The sequence below is a fragment of the Trematomus bernacchii genome, unplaced genomic scaffold (assembly GCF_902827165.1).
Source record: "Trematomus bernacchii unplaced genomic scaffold, fTreBer1.1, whole genome shotgun sequence".
NCBI classification, from domain to species: domain Eukaryota; kingdom Metazoa; phylum Chordata; class Actinopteri; order Perciformes; family Nototheniidae; genus Trematomus; species Trematomus bernacchii.
Window position 1 is genome coordinate 8,257 of NW_022987637.1, and position 25,371 is coordinate 33,627.

The following is a 25,371-nucleotide window of genomic DNA, read 5'->3' on the forward strand; positions in this document are numbered from 1 at the left end:
AGAATAAAAAGGTGCAAAATAATTATTCTGGAGGAATGAGCCTAGATAGCACCATGCTGTCGTATCAAAAGTCTGATAAAACTTCTACACGAGGAGATGAACGGCAAACATTTAAATAGGCTACACTGAATGTAACATTATTGGGAACGTATGATTTTTCTATGTATAGTATTCCTTTTCTTTTGTTATTGACAGGTTATTACGTCTAGAAATTGGACAAAATGCACGATTAAGTCACTATTTTTCATGTGCAGTACTAGAACGCAACATCAGTTCCGAGAACCCGCCTGCGGACGCATGCGCAGCAGCACTTGCCAGGCCAACAGAAACATCAGCGCAGAAAACCAATAAAGCTCTGCGGCACACACTTGTCCTTTCTATCGCACACCGAGTCAATAGTGACACACGACACGAGTCTAGTGACTGCAGAGCAAGGAGACAAATTACAGGCTGTTTTGAGTCCTGCAGGAGAGTTTCCTTATATATAGTGGAGGAAATAAGTATTTGATCCCTTGCAGATTTTTTAAGTTTGCCCACTTACAAAGAAATTAACAGTCTATATTTTTAATTGTAGGTTTATTTTTAACAGTCAGAGTAAGAATATCGAAAAGAAATCCAGAAATTGACATTATACAAAAGATAAAAATTGATTTGCATTTAACTGTGGGAAATAAGTATTTGATCCCCTTGCAGAACATGTGTTAGTACTTGGTGGAGAAACCCTTGTTGGACGCACAGAGGTCAGACTCTTCTTGTAGTTGGTCTCCAGGTTTGTGCACATCTCAGGAAGGATTTTGGTCCACTCCTCTCTGAAGATCCTCTCCAAATTGACTCAAAACCTTAGGATTGGCGGTTCTAGACCAATTTTACTGGGGGGGCCAGGCTGGGGCCAGTTATTTCATGAGAGGGGCACAATAAAAGCGGGTTAAAAAGACAAAGACAGTATAAAGTAATTGTGTAAAATAAACATAAACTTTTATATAAGGTAATGAACAGTTTAATCTCCACTGTACATCCGGGTCTCTGATTTGATTTAGTTCCAATAAATCGTAATATTGTAACTTTTTTTTTGAGGGGTCCACAGGGGGGTCCCTGGTCAGTGTTACTGGCCCCTGTTGCTTTGCTGTTTTTAGTGTAGTCTGACATGACTTGAATTCTGACAGTTTTCGTCTGAAAAAGTCCTCGGCTTTACCGACACTCTCGGGGTGTTTGGTACTCTGGAGCCGCTGCAGGTGGGCTGGCTTCATGGAATTATTTGACAGGATTGCGCCGCAAAAAAACACTGTGACTGCAGTGGATGATTCGATGTACAGGCAAATCCATGAGAAATATATTCCTCACTGTGTTGGGGAAATATTTTCCTAGTCCCATACCTTTGACCGAGTTTATCAGTTTGTTCTGCCCTCACTGAGCACAGGCCTGCAACCTTGGGCTGCTCTCAGTGTTTTGTCTCCCTGTTGCTGCCTGTTGGCGTCAGCTGATAGAGGTGTTATAGTGCTTTATCTTGTTATGCAGCAGTGTTTCCCATCAAAGTTCCAGCTCTCCCCGTGTCTCTCTGAGGTTCGTCTCCATTGCTCCAGAGTTTCCATCACAAATTGGCGTTGTCGGCAGGATACCAACAGATCTACAGAACTGGTAAGTGTGATTTCAAATTCTAATTTTGAATATTGCCTTACCAGAATCTGTGATTGACGGTATCCGAAAATTACCTGTTTAATGAACTACTTTATTTTGTTTTGGTTAATGAACATCTGAGGCTTTCAAACGCCTAGACTCTAGAGGATCAGTGTTTGGGGACTCTGTCCTGGCTGATTTTCTCTGTGTATGCTGCTCGGGATGTATGTGCCATACAAGCATACACTGCTCATGTTCAAATAAACCTTAAAGGTAGGGTAGGTAAGTTTGAGAAACCGGCTCGAGATACACTTTTTGTTATATTCCATGGAATGCTCTTAACACCCCGATAGCAATGAATATCTTAAGTGCTTTGACAAAAAATCCATAAAAAAATGTCATCTGTGGAAGCCGTAATACTGTAAAAAGTACGACCAATCATTTTAGCCGGCCCGGCTAAAATAACTGGATGGCCTACCTGCCTGTCAGCCTTCCATCTGTGCACAAACTTATCTCGTGCCCTCATTGGTCATGTGCGCGTTCGTGTGTGTTGGAGGAGGGGCTCTATAAGGAAGTGGCAGATTTTCTCCGGTTGTGTATTTTCAAATTCTAGCGATCTCGAGCCGGTTTCTCAAACTTACCTACCCTACATTTAAAGGTCTACTATTATACAATTTTAGGCATATATTATAGATCTAGTCTCAAATATATAAAAAACATGTCTATGAATGGTTTTGCTCAAAATATCAAACAGATCACCCATTCTAGCAACAATTCCTCCAACTCATACGACCAAATAGGTCGATTGTTCAAGCCCTTATTACGACCAAATATATGTAGATTGTTTAAGCGATTGTTACGTTACGACCGTTACGACCTATAATCACGTTTTAAAGTTTTCGACCTCTTGTGCTCCCGTTGACTGCAAACGCTCCAGAGGGTCGTATATTCACAAATAACCCTCTCTGGAAAATCCTAAATTGTAGGATAGTTTGGCCATTAAAATGTTTTTAGTTTTTTTAAATGAGAACATTTCTGAAGATTGAATATTTGTTCCATTTCTAATATTCCTATTTAAACCGTAATTTTAGAGAAAAGAAGGCTGATGTTGAACTTGGGAAAATGTGTGGTTTACATGTCGTAAACAAAAAGGCTTTGTTTGTTCAATCATCAGTTAAATCTGATACAGTAATAATGATCAGTACCTGGTACTGTAAAATGGTTTGGTATGATTGTTTGGCTAAAACTTTATTAAACATCCTGATGAAACATTATGAGATATGTTCACTTCTAAGGGTAAACAAATTAATGAAAAGGATTATTATTATTATTACTTAATTTAAAGGGGACCTATCATGCAAAATGCACTTTTGTACGTCTTGTATACATGAATATGTGTCCCCGGTGTTCCAGGGAACTCACCAAGTGTCAGAAAACACAACCCTCTCTATTTTCCTCCATACCCAAATCTCTAAAAAAGGGGCTGCAACGGATCTGATAAAAACTGATCCAGATTTGAACACTGTCCTGACGTCAGGACAGTGGCGCTACGGCTATTGGGCCAACTCCACCAATCAGGAGGAGACAGCCACGGCCATTGCCGTTCGAAAGCGCTGGAGACGCTGTAGTACATATGCCAGGCCTGTAGATGGTGCTGTTCTCACTGAATCTGCCCTTGCAAAAACAGAGCTAAAAAATGTCAAATTGAGCAAAATGAGGCATGGCTAAAATGCATGATCTGTTTGGTATTTTGAAAAAAAAAAAGGTATAAATATGCCTTATATAGGTATGGTCCTACACTATATTATTCAAATATAGCATGATAGGTCCACTTTAAATAATAAATTAAATAGGCCGATGTCCGCAGGATCACTTGGGGATGCCTTGCAAGAACATTTGTCAGGCTTTGTGTTTCCTAGGGGCAGTACATTAATGAAGTTTATTGATAATTTGTTTATTTAACATCTGAAGAAAATTGTGCTGCTAACACGGGGAAAACTGTGTTGCATTGTTTGACATCAACACAATGATGTCACTAGTAAAAACTCCAGCTGGTAGAATAACAAAGTGCACTATAGGACATGAGATCTCGAGACTGACTTAGACTTTGCAAAGACTGAATGAATGTGAATTGATTTGTCAATTCCTGACCCACCGACAAATTACATGTGATTTTATTTTGGGATGCACGCAATGCTTTTGGCAATGGATTTCTGACTATGCCATATTAGTTGAACCATTGTGAGACATGGCGCATGAACTTTGTCTGACTCTGCATGATCCCTGCATGACTTGATGACTATGTAACTTGATTTTTTAACATTGCTGATTATTTTTGACAGGAGGAAGTTTTTTCCTTTGTTTTAGGTATTCCCGATGATGAGTCATATGGACTTTGAAATAACAGTGTATGAGCAGAGGGGTACTCTAAAGCAGTGGTTCTCAACTGGTGGGTCGCGACCCAAAAGTGGGTCGCGGACCCGTTTCGAGTGGGTCGCAGATGTGTGAGTGAAGAAAACAAAATTTGAAAAAAGAAATATTTTTTATTTTCTTTTTGGAAAAAAGTAAAACTTTTATTTTGAAGGCCCGATGTTCTAACGCTGTGCATGCAGTAGGCGTTGGACTGGAAGTACCGGAGACCATAAACGGTTTTGAAAACTTCTGTCAAGTAGTGATCATCTTCTCAATAAAACATCTTTGCTGATGTTTTTCCGAGTCTTCTGGCCAATCAGAATCAAGATTGTTGCCGGAAGTCCTCACGGAGAATAACTTTGCGGTATAACTACTCTTTATACATCCATGGGTTACCACCTATTGGCAGTAGTTTACAGTACCAGTCAAAAGTTTGGACACACCTTCTCATTCAATGGTTTTTGTTTATCTTACATTTTTTCCACTTTGTAGATTAATACTGAAGACATCAAAACTATGAAAGAACACATATGGAATTATCTAGTTAACAAAAAGTGTTAAACAATCCAGAATATGATTTATATTTTATATTCTTCAAAGTAGCCCCTTTTGCCTTGATGACAGCTTTGCACACTCTTGGCTTCTCTCAGTCAGCTTCATGAGGTCGTCACCTGGAATGGTTTCCAATGAACACGTGTGCCTTGTAAAGAGTCCATTTGTGGAATGACTTGCCTTCTTAATGTGTTGAGACCATCAGTTGTGTTGTGCAGAGTTAGTGCACAGTGGAAAGCCCTATTTGACTGCTGTTGTAATCCATATTATGGCAAGAACCACTCAACTCAGTAAAGAGAAACATCATTACTTTAAGAAATGAAGGCCAGTCGATCAGGAAAATGTCAGGAACTTTGAATGTATCCTCAAGTGCAGTCTCAAAAACCATCGAACGCTATGATGAGACTGGCTCTCATGAGGACCCCCCCCCCGGGACAGGAAGAGCAAGAGTTACCTCTGCTCAGAGGATAAATACATCAGAGTTACCAGACTCAGAAACTGCTAATGAAAGCACCTCAGATTAGAGCCCACATAAATGATCACAGAGCTGAAGCAGCAGACAATCTCAGCATCCACTGTTCAGAGGAGACTGCGTGAATCAGGCCTTCATGGTCCAATCGCTGCAAAGGTCCACTACTGAGGATGAACAACAAGAAGAAGAGAATAGTTTGGGCCAAGAAACACAAGGACTGGACATTAGACCAGTGGAATCTGGACTTTGGTCTGATGGGTCCAAATCTGAGGTTTTGGTTCCAACCTCCGTGTCTTTGTGAGACGCAGAGAAGGTGAGCGGATGGTTTCTGGATGTGTGGTTCCCCCCATGAAGCATGGAGGAGGAAGTGTGATGGTGTGGGGGGGCTTTGCTGGTGACACTGTTGGTGATTTATTCAGAATTCAAGGCACACTTAACCAGCATGGCTACCACAACATTCTGCAGCGCCATGCCATCCCATCTGGTTTGCTCTTACTGGGAGCATCACTTGTTTTTCAACACACAATGACCCCAACGAATATCGAATCCAAGTTTTGCGCTGCATTTTGAAAATATATATTAGGAATGACATGAAAAGCGGGAGAGATAGAGGGGGTGTGATGCATGTCATACTAAATCAGTATCATCCAGTGTGTGTGAGTGTCTCTCACCTGGGAGGTTGTTGACATCCTCATCTTTATTTATATATATTCAAACTATCATTTGTATTGTCTATGTTTTAAATTATCTAATTGAACATCAATTTAAGCACACACAACAAAACAGGCTTGTGTGCATACTATGGTTTTGAATAAAACACATCAGTATTTTATAAAGTAAAATTATAAAGTGCATCGGACAACTCAAATAACTCCATTTGAGCAATTTATTTAGAATGTCACTAATTGAACTAAAGTGTATAACCTAAGTGAAGCCAACCTGAGGAGTGGGCACTACAGTCAGGAACTAGCTTACTTTTTAAAATTCCACTCCAAGGGCCAGTAAATATGACCTCCGCCAATCGCATGGCCCGGGTATATGTTGCTATCCCCGGGATGACCTTTACCTTTAAAAGGTAACCTCTCAGAGTGACAGTTTTTCACTCCGTTTATACCATTTTTTTAATACACACACACAGTACAAATACACAAAGGTTTAGTTGCATTTAGAGAGGCCAGGGAGCAGTTCGGGGTTTGGTTCCTTGCTCAAGGACACCTTGGCAGTGCAGGAAGTGAACTGGCACCTCTCCAGCTACAAGTCCACACTCCATATTTTTGGTCCGATCGGGACTTGAACCAGCAGCCCTTAGGTTCCAAGGCCATTTATTTGAAATGTGCAACAGTCACATTACAATTTTAGCAGCACTGTTGAGCATTTTGAAAATGTATTTGTAAGCCTCTTTGCATTTCTATCTTTATAGCCAGTGGTGTAAAGTAACTAAGTACATTTACTCAAGTAAAAGTACAATTTTGAGATACTAGGGCTGCAGTCGAATTGTCAGTTTCTCTTAGGAACCTTCCTAACGGAGTGAAATGACCCGGAAGTACCTCAGTAGCAGCCATGATAAGAGCCGTTCTAATTCTAGTCTAAATGATAGGAAAGGAGGTTTCAAACTTCCTTTATAACCTCCTTTAGCTTAGGAAACACTGGATCTTCCTTTACGAAAGAAAAAGAGACAATTCTGCCCCACAATGCCTTGCGGCCGCAACATTTAAGGCGAGGGAATATTCGGCCGTTCACGGAAAAAAACGATTATGACCGAGAAATGATATCATGAAAGTTACGGTGCTTATTAAGCATTTTAAAACGTATGTAGTAAGTTGCTTAAGTGCTTTTTTTTTTAAACGTTCATCAGTATTATAATCAAAAAGAGAAATATGAACGTTAGTTTTTACTGAAATGATCAAATAAAGTCAACATTTCACAGTCTTTACTGAGCTGTGTGGGGTTTGTTCAACTTTGAAAAGATGTTTGAATGGTGATATACACAGTGATAGATGTTAAGGACTAACGTTTATAATAAATACATTTGTATTGATTTTAAGATCTTTTCATACAATCATACGTATTGGGATCATTTGTATTAATGTGGACCGGAGGGAGAGGGAGACGAGCATAAGTTTCACTTTCCTTTTTTATTTCAATTCCAACTTTGGTCATGAAGAATATGTTTCTCTGTTGTCCACGTTCATAAAGCATAAAACAACAGCATCAGAGCACGGTGCAGAGTCTCTAGATGAGTTTACAGTAGTCCCTCATTCTTATTATACATCCATGTAGTCTGATCACTCCGCTGTATAGAAAACTGTAGTTTCCCACAGCAGCAGATGCATATTCATGACGTCCGCTGGCGCATCATAAACACGTCGGATAGTGAAAGTGCAATCGGATTCTCTAAAGTACCGCAGTCTCTTCTCCTAAATCCTTTTGAATTCTCCTATCCACTATTCCTTAACCCCGTGACGTTTCCCCACAGAGGTCAAGGGATAGACGATAGGAATAGACGATAGGAATAGACGATAGTAGCAGATTTTTGGACTATTCGACTGCAACCTAGTACTTTACCCGAGTATTTAATTGTTTTGCTACTTTATACTTCTACTCCACTACAGTTCAGAGGTCAATGGTGTATCTGCACAATGAATACTTTTACTTTTGGTACTTTCTGAATGCAGGACTTTTACTTGTAACAGAGTAATCCTACACTCTGGTACTCAAGTACAAGATCTGAGTACTTCTACTTTGACTTAAGTACAAGATCTGAGTACTTCTACTTTGACTTAAGTACAGTATCTGAGTACTCATCCCACCTCTGTTTATAGCCTTAATGTGGGTTTTAAAACATATCAATATTGACATGTGATAGTGTGTAACAATGTACCCATGAAAAGAATCAATTAGAAAACACAAGCTTAAGCTAACGTTAGGAGTTTGTGACAATGTCTGCTAGATAGCAGGCTAAACGATTTATTAAATCATATTGCGAAACATTCACTACACATCACTGCTGCTCCGACACTGAGCCCTGCTCACACAGTGCTCCGAGACCACCGACGCTCCGACACTGAGCCCTGCTCACACAGTGCTCCGGTTCCTGCCGGAGTGACTCCGGCGATCACAGTGACCAATACCAAACGTAGTTAACGTACCTTTATACGGTCTGTGTTAACGTAGCTGCCTGAAGGGAGTCCGTAATCAGGAAGAGAAATAACACCCTGCGCATCATGATGGCATAGAATAGAAAAACACAGACGGTGTCTTTATTCTTTTTAATGTTTTTGTAACAAAAAGACAAAGGTGAAGAGGATGAATTGTAATGACTGTGAGGATCTTCTCATTTAGCTCCACCACAAGTTAAAGGTGTCATTTGGGTTGTTTATTAAGACTAAAAGCATTTACACAGCAAAAACACCAAACAAGCTGTTGAGTTTAGGTGGGAAGGAGTACAGGAAGAAATGACAACTTAAATGTTACATTATTTTTTATGAAATGAGCTCTGAAAACCGTTTCACCAACATCCCTCTCCCATTTCATGCGAGTCATGGGTAGAGTGCACACACACACACACACACACACACACACACACACACACACACACACACACACACACACACACACACACACACACACACACACACACACACACACACACACACACACACACACACACACACACACACACACACACACACACACACACACACAACACACACACACACAACACACACACACACACACACACACACACCACCACACACACACACACACACCGATTCTGCCGTCCATCTTTCTCCACAGCATCTGAAAACACACATCAGATTGAGTTGAATGGTAAACAAAAGGTACATCACAAAAATGTGGGGAGATCTAAGAATTTCTACTCAGATTGACCTACTGTAAAACCCCACTAAAATCAAACTTTTTAGAATTGTTTAATAGTACTATAATTTGCTTTAAATTGGAATAATGCTACCTACTAGCTTGAAGCCCTAATTACTAATTGGTGTCAGAAAAGTAATGGAAATAAAATATGTGTGTATTCTTTAGCTTCAAAGTCAAATGGAATAACAAATATAAATACACATCTCTGTTTCTAAATCTTAGTTTGTTTGTGCTTATACTTTTAAAGGAATTGGTCAACATTGTGGATAATAATTGTTATTTCAAGATTAATCTTGGGCTAGATACCCGATGGTTAGCCCAGCTTAGCCATCCTGGGTTCTTTCAAATTTCACAATACACAAAACCTCTTAAGCTCACTAATCATTATTATTATATATTTATTGAACAAGGACTAGAATAGATGGCGCCTCAGCGGGGTAAATCTCCGTTTAGAGCAGATCTTTTGTTCTGCTCCGAGTGGGGACAAAGCTTCTCAAAGTGCAGTGGCATGATATCTGATCTTGGAAACCAATCACATCTTTGAGAACAGAATGAGATCGTCAAAGCTGAGGAGATTGAATTTGGATTGTATATTGCAATGATGGTGTTTTACTGAATTATTCTAAAAATGTGAAAGCTTGTTTGAAAAGAATCTCAACCGGTTTAAGCAAAGTCTTACTGACCTGAGACCAGCAGGTGATACAATGCTGAAGATATGAGTCATGCTGTGTTTGATGCTTCTACTGTTAATGAGTTCCTAATATGTCTACATTCAACTGGTTAACACTATGGACAAGCTTTACGTGATGCCATCTTGGCATCATTTCACCAGATCTGCACTGCCTGCCCTATATGAGAAATGCCGTGGGGAAGTTGAAAAAGATGTGGCTTCAACTGAATACTTTGCAGTTGAATTATACTTAAATGTAGGGTAGGTAATTTTGGAGAAACCAGCTCGAGTGCTCTAGAATTTGAAAATACACAACCAGAAAAAATCTGCCACTTCCTTACAGAGCCCATCCTCCAACACACACGAACGCGCACATGACCAATGAGGGCACGAGATAAGTTTGTGCACAGATGGAAGGCTGACAGGCAGGTAGGCCATCCAGTTATTTTAGCGGGGCCGGCTAAAATGATTGGTCGTGCTTTTTACAGTACTACGGCTTCCACAGATGATATTTTTGTATGGATTTTTTTGTCAAAGCACTTAAGATATTCATTGCTATCGGGATGTTAAGAGCATTCCATGGAATATAACAAAGAGTGTATCTCGAGCCGGTTTCTCAAACTTACCTACCCTACCTTTAAAGTTCAGGGGGTAATCAACTGTTAAAAAGATACTGTTCAAATTGTTTTTAAAGTTCAATAAATGGATGTTTTCAAAGTCAATGAATAATCGTATTTAATAATCGTGATATCAAAATTGACCAAAACAATCGTGATTATGATGATCAGCCCTACATCTACATCTTCCATTCCAGTGATCTTCATGCTGTGTTCAATTACTTTTCAATGTATTGGATATTCTGCCATTATCTGGACGCTGGTCGCTTTCACTCCCAAATCACTGTTTAGTTTATAATAGTCCATGTTTGTCCTACTGACGAGAACAATGTACACTTTACCCTATTCTGTGTGTGTGTGTGTGTGTGTGTGTGTGTGTGTGTGTGTGTGTGTGTGTGTGTGTGTGTGTGTGTGTGTGTGTGTGTGTGTGTGTGTGTGTGTGTGTGGTGTGTGTGTGTGTGTGTGTGTGTGTGTGTGTGTGTGTGTGTGTGTGTGTGTGTGTGTGTGTGTGTGTGTGTGTGTGTGTGTGTGGTGTGTGTGTGTGTGTGTGGTGTTGTGTGTGTGTGTGTGTGTGTGTGTGTGTGTGGTGTGTGTGTGTGTGTGTGTGTGTGTGTGTGTGTGTGTGTGTGTGTGTGTGTGTGTGTGCACCTCACCACTTGGCAGCAGTGCTCCTCCTCTGCTGAGAAACACTGTAGATCTCCTGCAGCTGTTTCTTCTGGTCGTCGCTGAGTGGCGCAGTCAGACTCTGGTACCATGCTGCATCAGCATTCTGGATCCCTAACACACGTGGGTTTGGATCAGGAAATGTCAGATCAAATAAATAGTAAGTGTTTCAGTGACAAAAGCAGCTGTGGTAAAAACAAACCCGCGTGTGATGTAGCATGGAGACAAATCCCTAAGCAGTATCTGAACCTGAAAACTAAATTAAAAAAAAATTATATCTGCAGATAACTCCAGCTAACAAATATTGGGTATTCATTTTTTTGTTTAGAAATAATACCTTATCAGTTTGTTTATATGTTCTACATTGCTTTTTATAAATTGTTTCCTTCTTATTTATTTTCATCGTTATGGGGTTGAATTATTATTTCAGCCCTGGAAATTGCCTTGCAATATTTGTATTGGTGTATACGAGTGCATGTGTGTACTTATACACTTGAACATATGGTGCTTATGTATATTTTGTGTGTGTGTGAACATATGAATGTAAAAAAAGTAACTTGAAAATAAGTGTTCACAATGTTTATATGCATATATTATTATATGCATATATTATTATTGTTGTTTATTTGCCAAGTACATGTGTACATATGTATATATTTATATATAGTATTTTCCTTTTCAAAAAAGATAGTCAACTGCTATTGACATGTGCAGAAAATGACCCTATATCTAGTTTTCATATATATATATGCATTTCTTTTTTTCTTGCCCTAACTTTTATTTATTTTTTCTCCAGTTTTCTTTATTTCTTTGTACTCCTTAATTTCTATACGTTTTTGACGCAATAATGCCAATGTTGTATTAGGATGATTCACGGGAGGGCTACTTCCCATAAGCTATGCTTCAGCCCTCCCGCTTCTACTAATTGTGTTCATCTTTGTGTTTATGAATTATACTTTTTTTTATGAATTAGTAGAATAAAAAAAACCCTCACTTACTTAGCAGGGCGGAGGTGAAGAAGCTATACTCGTCCTCTCCGTTGTCGTAGTCCAGCGGAGTGCTGTACTCCTCCAGGGGCGTTCCCTCAAACCCGTCGTCATCCCAGTAATCCTCTTCGTCGTCGTCGTCCTCCTCCTCCTCCTCCTCCTCCTCCCCGGCCTGACTGCTGGACTGATGCTGCATGGCGCTCTGGTTCTCGCTCACCTCATCTTCATCACTGGGAATCTCCTCTGTCCATACACAACATCATACAATCATTTGGATCACAGCCTTCATAATTCCCTATGTCTTCAGACTTCACTCTCTTGAACCCAACGACAGACACTTTACTTTACAAAACAAGCGCACGGAACGGCATGATACGAATGTTTATCTCATTTTTAGCAGGAACCGTACTGGCAGCAAAGCCTGGCAGCTGTTAGGTCACTGTAGAGCCATTTTACAATGAAAGGTACATTTAACATCACATCATCTCACAGAACACAAACACAACTACCTCACTCATTGAAACACTTATTCCTACACACAAAGTCAAACGCAATGCGATCTGAATCTGCTCGTTCATGTTCAAAAAGTATTGTTTTCCCTGTAAGGAAAACATGTCATTTTGCTTCTGTTGAATGTGATGAAATCCATGTACTTCAAATACCCGGCCGCAGGAGAAACTCTGAGCTCAGTGTGCTACAAGATTAGTAGACAAGCCTTCATCACCGAGCCAATCGGTTTTCTTCCCTCTGCTCTCTGTCTTGTTATACTTAGTGTACATACTCTAACCCTGTCCTGCACACTTCTTTTATGTTATCTTCATTATCCTCCAATCGTCCTGATTATTTTCTCACCATTCTGGTCTTCGTCCTGTGCCCCTGCATTGGCCAGCAGCTCTGGTTTGTTGACGAGGCGGGAGGCGTAGAGGTGTTTGAGGCCCAGGAACAGAAGCAGAACTGAGGGGAGGATCTGGGCAGAGACCCCCTCCAGCACTGGGGGCCGGTGGGGCAGCTCCATCAGCACGCTCAGGCCAACGATGCACATCTTACGGTCATGGAGCCTGGGGAGTGGAAGAGAGCCCAACGTTTAATTAAAGACACAACATATAAACGGACATAAATATGTTGACCAATCAAACCTAAAAAAAGCAGAGTTTGTCAAGGATCAAGGTCGATTTATTATTGTTTAACAGTGCTGACCAACGGTTGGAGGGGTAAATAACTCAACGATATGGCCACAGCAGCTTGAATTATTGTCTAATGTGCTATGCTATGATCAATCTGGCTGGAATTATTATTTATTTATTGGGGGGGTGCAGACCTGGTACACTTTCAAGAGCCCCTGCTTGTCAGTGTGTGTGTGTTAGTGTTTATTTGAGCACTTTGATAGTGATCTCTTGTTCCATATCCAGCCAAACGCAGGTAGGGCTGCTGCCCTCCCGCCTTATCCTCGCAGGGGAACTTTTCTGATCTTATGGGATTTAAATATTACAGTTAAAAAGGGAAAATAATTGAGTCCAGTTATGTAAAATATAATTTGGTCAGATATAAAGGTCTATTTTGAAAGAAGTACGACAACTGAGGGAGAAAGATCATTTAACTGTATTGATTGTACTGAACGAAGACATTTGTTTTCCAAAATTTTAATTTGGTCCTAAATTTGTCTGAAATGGCCAACATTAGCTCCAAAGGACGACTTTTTGGGGATCTCTACTACGCGTCGTTGCAATGTTCAGGCAGTCCAGTTTTTCTTATATCCCAAAAAACGATTCTATTGTCTCTAGTAAAATAAGTCTGTGGGCTGAATATAAACATTCAAAATAAATTGTCTGAGCAAACACTAAGAGCACATCCCTACCAATTACCCAGTTTAGGTAAGGATTCCCGTATTATGGTTGGAATATAGCGATTTAATCCATGAGATAAATCTCACTCCAAATTAATTTTTTCAAGAACTTTATAGATTAAGGACTATTACTATTACCTGGCAGCCTCTCTGCCACCTCTCCTATCTGCATGTGGGTTGTGTGTGTGCATGTATATCCTCTGTGTTTCTGCATGTATATCCTCTGTGTGTGTGCATGTATATCCTCTGTGTGTGTGCATGTATATCCTCTGTGTTTCTGCATGTATATCCTCCCCTGTGTGTGTAATGTGTGTAAACATAACAGAGTGGAGAAAGAAATGTCCCTGTAAGGGATTAATGAAGTATATCTTCTTCTACTTCTTTCTAAACACAATCAAAGGCCATTCCTTAATCTAAACTCAAGATAAACATATCCTGTTTAGTGCGTCTAGGAGAGCACATATTATTTAGAAGATGTCAGAAATTATGAAATGAGTGTCCTTCGGGACCGTTTGGTTATTGTTTAAGCAAGTCTTTTAGATAAGGTCTTTGCCACTATGTCCAGGGGCCTCATTTATAAAACTTTACGTAGGGTTCACGTGAAAAGATGGCGTACGCAGGAACAAAGGATATTCAGCCCGGTTGTTGGCCCGGTAAGAAACTCGATTTTGGAGGGCCAGAGAAAAGGAGAAAAAGTAGCCCTGAGCCGGAACTACACCAGTGGAAAAGCAAAGAAAAGGGGGCCGGGTTTGGCACGGCACGCTTCAACCATGCTACGCGCTGCAGTGGAAATGCGCAATAAACGTCCCATGTGGCCCCGGGCTTTTAGCACTTTTAAGGAGTAAATTGTTTTTTTTATTTCCTCCATGTCATTTCCTTCTCCAATCTGCTTAAATGTAAGGAATTAACATGCCTATATAAATGAGTCCATAACTTCAGGTGGTGCATGGACTTGAGGTGAACAAATCTTCATATAAATGCCAAAACGTATTTGTGATATGGCTATGAGGGGTCAAAGGTGAAGTAAGTCTGTTTAGTAAATATAAAGGCTTTAGATTTCTTAAGTGTGTTTTATTTTGATTATGCAACTCAGTGGATGGCTGGGCGGCATGTTCTGCACATCTAGCTTTTGCATGTGGTCCTGTAAATGTGACCGTTCTAAGTGGTCTTGTTTCTATCTTGTCAATTTGTCAAATATTCATCTCTCTCGTGTGAGCGGAGAGGAGGACTCGGTGATACTGGCGGAGATACGCAAGCTAAGAAACGAGCACACAGAAGCTGCTAACGACAACAAAAAGGCTCTGGCACGACTAGACAATGTCTTTAAAGAACTGGTGGAAAGAACAGCCTTGTTAGAGCAGCGAATGGTGAATACTGAAGAGAGGCTAGGGGACACGGAAGACAGGACGGCGCGGCTGGAACAATCGGTTGCCTTCCTGCTTCACCAAGAGGCAAAGTTAGCTGCCAAGTGTGACGATTTGGAATCAAGGTCGAGACGCAACAATGTGCGGATACATGGCATACCCGAGGGCTCTGAGAAAGATGACACAATAGGGTTTATATCTGGCTTTATTCGTTCATCACTGCAAATGCCGGCGGAGGTGGATATTCTCATCGAAAGAGCGCACCGCTCGCTGCTCGCCAAACCGAAGGAGAACACGGCTCCTCCGAGGGCGATAATTGTTCGCTTTCTAGACTATAGGGTGAAAGAGCAGGTCATACAGCAGGCATGGAAACAAAAGACCACATGAGGGACGGACCATCTACTTCAATCAAGATTACACGAATGAGGTTCAGAAAAAGAGAAAGCAGGTGCGGGACGTAATTAAAAAGTTAAAGGACAAGAACGTCAAGGCACAGTCCCCATATCCTGCACAGCTAAAACTTTTCCTGGTATCAGGGACTAACCCCTAATTTCCACTGGGTCCGTCTGCGTCGCGTTACGGCTGCTCCGCGGCGTTCACAAAGATCGCGGCCACTCTAGTCAATGGGTGCTATTCCACCACACGCGCGCGTTACGTCCCAGAAGCGGCTCGGCGCAGGGCTCCTCTAAAATTAGGATGAATCCTATTTTTGACGCGACGCAGCCGTAAGGTAATGTCGGGCAGGCAGGAAGTGGAACGTTCAGAGCATATAGCATATGTATATATATATATATATATACACACACACACAAACTAATTTTGCAGACCCTATCCCTCCGTAGTCTTTCAAGAGGAGAAATGCCAGCGTTCTCCTCCGGTTTACAGGCACTGTGTCAATTATATATATAGAATAATTATGATGATGAATGCATTTATTTACCACTAAAATACAGCAACACATCTTTGATTCATGTCGTTTATAACTGGAATATTACAGTTATTATTAACTTTGTCTGTACAAAGTAGCCTGTCCAGGAAATATGCCCAAATCAACAAAAACTGCGAGCTGGCAGGCAAGACGCTCCGCTTCTGAAATGCTTCTGGAATGCGCCCGGTGGGTTATGATGCTAGAGGAGGTCGGACCAAATCCGCGGCGCAGACGGACCCGGTGGAATCTAGGGGTAAGACATTCACTACATTAACGGAGGCTGCGCCTATGCTGAGGGACATGGGGATCCATGTGCAGGAGGAGGAGAGGGATGAACTACAGAGGCTGAGAACGCAAAGCAGTCGGACAATGGTGACGAGACAGAAGGAGAAGAGGAGTCAGCCTCACACCACAGGGCCAGACCCACAGGCCGTCACTGAATAAACTCACGGTCATGATCCCCATGGTAAGGACGAGAAAAAGGACTAGATACAAAACCAGGAGAAGGTCCTGAAACATAGTGAGACAATTAGAGATATGCCTAACATAATGTACATATAACACGAGCAGAGCTTTTTAGAGTAATATACTCCCTGTGCAAACTACTGAACATGTTGGTAATATAGAGCAAATTCACAACTCACTTGGAGTAAGTAGCAACTTTACATAACAGCTGGAAGTTGCAGGTGCACATAGTGCTATTTCCCCAGGGAGAATTCGCCACACCTCTCTGGTTATGGGACTTTTGGGAGTCATGTTGTTTTGTCATTGTTTATGTGTTCTGATGGAGATGTTTATTGTTTACCTTTTTCGCTGTGTGTCGTTTTGCACAGTTGTTTAGATTTATATGAGGTGCAAAGCTGAGGGGTTTCAACATAAATCAATATGAGTAGGTTTAATATTGTATCCTATAATGTCCACGGTTTAAACCACCCCGTAAAAAGGAAAAAGATAATGAGCCAACTAAAGAAACTAAAATGTTCAATTGCGTTGCTTCAAGAAACCCATCTTGTCGAGGTTGAAAGCCAAAAGCTAAAAAGAGAGTGGGTAAACCAAGTATTTCATGCTTCATATGGCAAGAGAAGGGGCGTGGCCATACTAATGAATAGATCTTTGCCATTTTCAGCAGAGAAAGTGATAAAAGATAACATGGGAAGATTTGTGATGGTAATTGGCTCTATTGGAGACATGGCTATTTCCATACTGAACGTGTACGCCCCAAATGAAGAGAACGAGGATTTATTTTTAAACATAGCTAAGATTATTACTACTAATGGAAAAGGCATGATAATAGTTGGAGGGGATTTTAATACTGTACAGAACGGCAAATTAGACAGGTTGCCACCAGAACAAGGACCAACTTCCAAAAAATCTAAGGTGTTGAACAATGTTGTTAAAGAGCTGGGTCTCACAGATCCATGGAGAAACAACAACCCCAGAGGGAAGCATGTGACTTTCTATTCTAATCCACATGGTAGCTATTCAAGGATAGACTTGTTTTGTGTGTCACAACAACATATACACAAAGTCTTGAATTGTGAGAGAGACTATAACCATAAGTGACCATGCTCCTATAACATTGACTATAGACATGGGAAGAGAATCTTTTTTCAAATATTGGCGGCTTAATGTGTCAATTTTATCGGACCAGAAAGTGGTGAAGGAGATCAAACAAAATCTAATGGAATACTTTCAATTTGAATGATAATGGAGAAGTATCACCATCAACTTTATGGGAGGCTGGAAAAGCAGTTATTAGAGGGGAAATAATTGAAATAACATCTAGGCTGAGAAAGGCTCGTCTGGAACAGCAAAACAGTTTGGAGAGTACAATTAGAGAATTGGAGGCAGAACATAAAAGAACATCCAACAATAGCACCTTACTTGAACTAAAAAGAAACAGATGTAAATTGGATGAACTTCTGACATACAAAGCAGAAGGAGCTCTACGTTAGAGATACTATCAGATGGGCAACAGAGCAAGTCGCCTTCTCACATTCCAACTCAGAAAGGCCCAGACAAATAGGATCATAATAAATAAGACGCCCTAATTCTAAACAAATGTTTGCAAACCCATCAGAGATAGCAGGAGCATTTGCAGATTATTATGAAAAGCTATATGATGACTCAGACTCTGAGTTTACAGAATCCAAAACACAACAATTTCTTCATAGATTACATTCACCATCATTAACAAAGGAGGAGGCATCTCAAATGATACAGCCAATTTCATTGCAGGAAATATCTGACACTATAAAAACTTTGAAAAATAACAAATCCCCTGGTACAGACGGGTTTCCAGGTGAATTTGTTAACGTCTAAAAGAAGAGATTACACCAATATTATTTAAAGTTTTTAATGATGCTCTATCTTCAGGTAATCCACTGAAAACTAGGTCTGAAGCCATTATATCTGTCTTACATAAGGAGGGCAAAGATCCGACTTCATGTGAGGGATATAGGCCAATTAGCTTGCTTTGTAACGATCTAAAAATATTGACGAACATACTGGCTCGGAGAATGCAAAGATGTATAACCAAACGTATCAAACCGGATCAAACAGGTTTTATCCCATGTAGGCAAGGGGCTAATAATATTAGAAGAACATTAAATCTCATATCATGTACTCAAAACAATCCTCAGCCAACCATGTTACTAAGCTTAGATGCACAAAAAGCTTTTGATCGGGTCAAGTGGAGCTTTTTATACAACACACTGGATGCTTTTGGGTTTCAATCGACCTTCATAGATTGGATACAAATTGTGTACAGCTGTCCAAAATCACGTATTAGAGTAAATGGTTGTTGCTCAGATTTTTTTAACCTTAAAAGAAGAGTTAGGCAAGGAGATTGTTTAAGTCCGTTACTATTTGCCTCAAGTATCGAACCGTTGGCCGAATTAATAAGACAAAATAAAAACATGAAAGGAATAAGAGACAATGGGGGGAAAGAACACAAAATGTCATTATTCGCGGACGATATATTAACATATATAAGTGAGCCTTCCTCATCTATTCCAGCTTTGTTGAACAATCTTATACGGGGAGATATCAGGTTATTTGACCAATGAAGCAAAATCTGTAGCTATGATGATCTCAGGTGACCGTCCAGCAGGGTTGGAGGGTCAGGTTAAATGGGCCACAAAAGGATTCAAATATTTGGGTATTAGTATTACTCCTGTCACATCTCAGCTATTTGAGGCAAACTATGGGAAACTGATAAATGAGATAAAAAAAGATGTTGACAGGTGGGGAATTCTACCTCTTAATCTAATGGGGAGAATAGAAACGGTTAGGATGAATATACTGCCAAGACTTTTATTCCTGTTCCCGTCATTGCCTATTGTGATCCCTGAATCTATTTTTAAATTACTGGACAAAATAATATCAAAATTCCTGTGGCAAAATAAAAAACCGAGAATTAAATATAAGACACTTCTATGTACAAAAGAGAATGGTGGGTTGAATCTACCTAATTAAAAAAATTACTATTGGGCGACACAAATTAGAGCAATAATCATGTGGATAACTGAAGACACGGAAACAATTTGGGTTGATATTCTTTTTAATGTCCTCAACTCGATCATTAATCCCTGTGATGTTTCTTCTATTGTGCCATCACCGACTCTCTGTGATAAGTTTCTTACATTTTTTATTGAAAAAGTATCTGCTCTTAGGCTAGCCCACACTAGTGCTACCCCAGATCCTGCTCCTTTTCTGTGCCCTGCTGTCCTCGACCACTTTGAGCCTGTATCCCTCTCTTCTCTCTCGGATGTAGTCAAGCACCTGCGGCCGACAAACTGCACCTCAGACAGCATTCCCTCTCGCCTTCTCAGAGATGTTTTAGAATCAGTTGGTGCAAGTATGGGATGTGTCCCAGCTGCCTTCAAACATGCCGTGGTTAAGCCACTACTTAAAAAGAAAAATCTCGACCCCTCCATTCTCGCAAATTTTAGGCCCATCTCCCAGCTACCTTTTTTATCTAAAGCCCTGGAGCGAGTAGTCTACGCCCAGCTGCAGTATTTCTTAACCATCCATGGAATCCATGAAAAGTTTCAGTCTGGCTTCAAACCCATGCACAGCACTGAAACAGCCCTTTTAAGAGTTTTTAATGATCTGCTCCTAGCCGCCGACTCAGGTAGCCCAGCTGTCTTGGTGCTGTTAGACCTGACAGCTGCCTTTGACACTGTGGACCATAGCATCCTGCTGTCACGGCTTGAACAGTCCGCTGGCATCACAGGCTCTGCCCTTGCATGGTTCAGGTCCTACCTGACAGACCGTAGCTTCTCAGTACAGCTAGGTGCCTTCTCCTCTGCCAAAGCCCCTCTTACCTGTGGGGTTCCCCAAGGCTCTATTCTGGGCCCCATCCTCTTTTTACTGTACATACTGCCCCTAGGTTCAATTCTCACTAAACACAATATTCCCTTCCACTGCTACGCCGACGATGTACAGATATATCTGCCTCTCAAAGCAAATGTCAAACACTCACTACAGCAGTTGATGGACTGCTTAACAGAGATAAAATCCTGGCTGAGCAAAAACGTTCTCAACCTCAACGAGAGCAAGACTGAGGTCATCTTTTTTGGACCCCAACCTCCAGCCTCTCCGGTTGATATTCTGGGCTCTCTCAATAAAAACATCCTCCCCTCTGTCATGAACCTTGGAGTGACCTTCACTAGCACTTTTAAATTCGACAAGCAGGTCAGCACCGTAGTCAAATCCTGCTTTTTTTAAATAAGACTATTGGCCAAAACCAAGTCGTATTTATCTTGTAATGACTTAGAAAGGGTTATTAACGCCTTTGTTACCTCGAGACTGGATTACTGCAATGCTCTGTATGTGGGTATGGACCAGGCCTCTATTAAAAGCCTGCAGCTAGTCCAAAACGCTGCTGCACGTTTGCTGACTGGCCACAAAAAGCGTGACCACATCATCCCAATTCTGGCCTCATTACACTGGCTTCCAGTTCGGTTCAGAATTGATTTTAAAATCCTTTTATTTGTTTTTAAAGCACTAAATGGGCTGGCTCCGGCTGAACTCCTCCAGCGCTACACCCCAGCCAGAGCTTTAAGGTCTGCTGACCAGCTGCTGCTGGTAGTGCCCAAGACCAGGCTAAAAACCCGAGGGCACCGAGCCTTCGCAGCAGCTGGCCCTAGGCTCTGGAACACTCTGCCCCTCCATATGAGGTCGGCCCAGACCCTAGGGGTTTTTAAATCTATACTAAAAACACACTTCTTCTCTCTGGCCTTCTAGTCAGAGCGGAGCACGACTCCTGACTTTTCCCTGTGATTTTTATATATATGTTGTAATTTATTGTCTTTTATTGTGATTGTAGTAATGTGTTCTTATTACATGTACAGCACTTTGGCTCGACCTAAAATCGCTTTTAAATGTGCTTTATAAATAAACCTTGATTTGATGGGGAAATAAGGGGTTCATATATATGACACAACTCTTTACTGGACAAACCATTAAATTATTTGAACAACTGAAACAGGAATTTAACCTACCATCCTGTGACTTTTATAGATTCCTGCAACTGAGACATTAGCTTCAGAAGCATAGGGAATGGGGAAACATTCGCAAAGCCCCATCTAAACTAGAGGAACTGTTTGTTTGTAGCCTTTATTTAACCAGGTAAAATCCCATTGAGATCAACGATCTCTTTTTCAAGGGAGACCTGCAGCACATTGGTTACACATGTAACAGAAAACAAAAAGGACATCATACAACATAATTACAGGGGTACAAATTACAACCTATTCACAATGACAGGTATCAAATAACATTTCATCTATCCGAGCTTTAAAATGATGCAGGGGAACCAAAATGCTCAGTTTAAAAAAAAAAAATGGCATAGTGTTCCAAGCTAGAGGAGCTGCACACATAAAAGCTTTTGTACCTAAAACAGTCCTAGCACCTGGCACATGTAATAAAAACACATCCTGGGATCTTAGGCAATAGCTACCTGCCACTCTCTGTGAGATCAGAGAGCAGTTATAAGATGGTAGTTTACCCAGCATGGCTTTATAGATGAACATGTACCAATGACTGAGCCTCCGAACAGTAAGTGATGGCAGACCTGCCCTGGCATACAGGGTACAGTGATGAGTAAGTACTTTACAGTTAGTAACAAATCTCAGCGCACTGTGATAGGCGGCATCTAACTTGATCAGGTGCAGGTGCATTCATATAGATCAGATCCCCATAGTCCAGCACAGGTCAAAAGGTCACAGAGACTAGCCTTTTCCTGGCCTCAAGTGAGAAACAGGACTTGTTCCTGAAAAAGAAACCTAGTCTAATCCTCAGCTTTTTAAGCAGGTTATTGACCTGAAGTTTAAAAGTAAGACAATCATCAAGCCAGATACCTAGGTATTTATAACAGGTAACCACTTCAAGTACTTTTCCTTGCGCAGTAACAATATCCAAAGCAGTCTCCGGTGTCTTTTTGGCTTTTGAAAATAGCATTACCTTGGTTTTATCAACGTTTAAAATAAGCTTAAGCTCAGAGAGCTGAGTCTGAATAATATTAAAAACAGCCTGTAATTTAACACCAGCCTCCTTAATGGAGGGACCTGCACAATACATCACGGTATCATCCGCATAAAAATGTAAAGTAGCTTCATCCACATTTTCACCTAAACTGTTGATATATATGGAGAACAAAAGTGGACCTAAAACAGAACCTTGAGGAACACCATTAGCAATGTTTAACCACTCAGAAGACAGCCCATCAAAGTGAACACATGTGGGACCTTTCAGAGAGGTAGTTCACAAACCACCCCACTGCATGGCTGGATATGCCAATACTGAGTAGCCTCTGCTTTAGGATTTGATGATCGACGGTATCGAACGCTTTGGAAAGATCAATAAATAGAGCTGCACAACTCTGCTTTTTGTCTAAGATATTAGCAATATCATTCACCACTTTCATTGTCGCAGTGATGGTGCTATGTTGCTTTCTGAAACCTGACTGATGTTTACATAGTAGGTCATTTTTACATAAAAACACCTTTACCTGTTCACTCACTAGGCTTTCAAGAACCTTGGCCAGAACTGATAATTTAGAGATGGGCCTATAATTATTTAATAAAGTGGCCTGCCCTCCTTTTAGTAAAGGCAGGACATACGCTGACTTCCACATTTTTGGAATTGTGTTTGTGCTGAGGGAGAGGTTAAGAAGAGAAGTGAGAGGTGGTGCAATAAAATCTGCAGCTATCTTTAAAAAGAAAGGTTCTATGTTGTCCGGACCAGTTAATGACATATACAGGGGACGAGACAAAAAAAGGGGCTATATCAAAACTTTACAAGGAACTACATTATGAATGTAACAGCAACAATAAGGATGTCAAAGAAAAATGGGAGTTAGAAGCGAATATTATAATATGTGACGAGGATTGGGAAGAAACATTCAAGGTGGGACATACAATAACAAACGGTCCAACATGGAGGGAATTTGATTGGAAGGTGAAAATGAGATATTTTAACACCCTATCTATCATTTCAAAATATAGCAATACCTCTAATTTGTGCTGGAGGGGCTGTGGACGGGTGGGAGACTTCACACATATATTTTGGGACTGTCCAAACATTCAGGGCTTCTGGAAGGATGTTCAAAAGGAGATGAAACGGGTGCTGGGCATTACCTTTACTTTGGACCCAGCACTTTATATACTGTGTATACTGCCCAGTGAAATGGACAGAAATGTAGCTTTCTTACTAACAATTCTTCTTCCAATTGCGCAAAAAATTATAACGGTCTCGTGGCTGAAGCCGCAGCCCCCCAGCATAGTCCATTGGAGAAACAGGGTAAAAAATGTTTATTTAAAGGGGACCTATCATGCAAAATGCACGTCTTTTATACATGAATATGTGTCCCCGGTGTTCCAGGGAACTCACCAAGTGTCAGAAAACACAACCCTCTCTATTTTCCTCCATACCCAAATCTCTAAAAAAGGGGCTGCAACGGATCTGATAAAAACTGATCCAGATTTGAACACTGTCCTGACGTCAGGACAGTGGCGCTACGGCTATTGGGCCAACTCCACCAATTGTTTGTTTGTAGCCTTTATTTAACCAGGTTAAAAAATCCCATTGAGATCAACGATCTCTTTTTCAAGGGAGACCAATCAGGAGGAGACAGCCACGGCCATTGCCGTTCGAAAGCGCTGGAGACGCTGTAGTACATATGCCAGGCCAGTAGGTGGTGCTGTTCTCACAGAATCAGCCCTTGCAAAAACAGAGCTAGAAATTGTCAAATTGAGCAAAATGAGGCATGGCTAAAATGCATGATCTGTTTGGTATTTTGAAAAAAAAAAGTATGCCTTATATAGGCATGGTCCTACACTATATTATTCAAATATATCATGATAGGTCCACTTTAATGGAGAAAATCACAGTAAGACTACAGCTGAAAACGGATACATTCAAAGAAAGATGGTCCCTAATACAAGCAACACCAGAACTCTACAGTAGCAGCCCCTCTTTATTTATTTTTTTCTTTTTACTGCACTTGTACTTGTTTCATCTGGATGGTAAAGCACTGGCTCTTACTATCATAATGGTTCAGGTATTGTGCGATCATGTTGCCGATGAGGTGGAGTGATAATGTCTGTAATATGTTGATAATGTTTGCACAATATGGAAATTGATATCAAGAAACTGTATGTCCTTTTGGTGCCCAAGGAGGGCATGGATGATTAACCCTGATGTAGAACAGCCGCAGTTATGTAAGCATATCCATGTATGTTCTATTGATGTTATGTATGAAAAATAAATAAAAAGTTCAACAAAAAAACAAAACAGTGTAAGTTTAAAGTTTCAAATGATCTTAGACTCCAGCACTGTGAGCCTCCTTTATTTCATATCTGGAGTACGAATGGCGCTCTGTATACCAACAAGCCTCCCCTGGATCCACAAAGAAACCCTCTGACCCGTAGTGTGAAGTCCAACTTCTGGCTGAGGTGAAAACTGTCCACCGAAGATCTGTTGACCTTGGAATGTCAAATCCTTAATGAACATCTCCTTTTGTATAATGCCTTTGTAACGGAGGTGATCTCTGGGGCCGTAGATCTCGGTCTCCGTTACGTAGGATATAGCTTGACTATTGGCGAAGCATATTCATTTGTTCCACGCTAAAACATTGCACAGGAAGCATGTGAATATATGTAATTTATGCATCTATTTGTCACGATCTGTCTATGTTTTAGTTTGTCTGTCTCGGTTTCCTGTTTTAGTTTGAAAAGTGTTCCCTTCTGCCTGATTACCCGATTGTGTTCACCTGGTGCCCCTGTGTTCTCTCCTCCCTCCTCACCTGTGTCTTGTTGGTTTGATTAGTCCTGTGTGTATTTAGGTTCTGTTTTCCTGTTAGT

At 40.8% G+C, this 25,371-nt stretch overlaps 1 protein-coding gene across 2 annotated transcripts in view; it reads right to left on the minus strand.

Annotated features, from left to right (window-relative positions):
• Nucleotides 1-8,737: 8,737 nt before the first annotated feature.
• The window catches only part of ipo8 (importin 8), a 60,897-nt gene continuing 44,263 nt past the window's right edge, over nt 8,738-25,371 (minus strand). For both annotated transcript variants that reach the window (XM_034133140.1, XM_034133139.1), the window contains exons 22-25: nt 12,721-12,926; nt 11,881-12,111; nt 10,873-10,996; nt 8,738-8,851 (exon numbers count right to left, since the gene is read on the minus strand). In XM_034133140.1, coding sequence (XP_033989031.1) covers nt 8,851; nt 10,873-10,996; nt 11,881-12,111; nt 12,721-12,926 — 562 coding nt within the window. In that variant the 3' untranslated portion in view covers nt 8,738-8,850. The remainder of the gene's footprint in view (nt 8,852-10,872; nt 10,997-11,880; nt 12,112-12,720; nt 12,927-25,371) is intronic.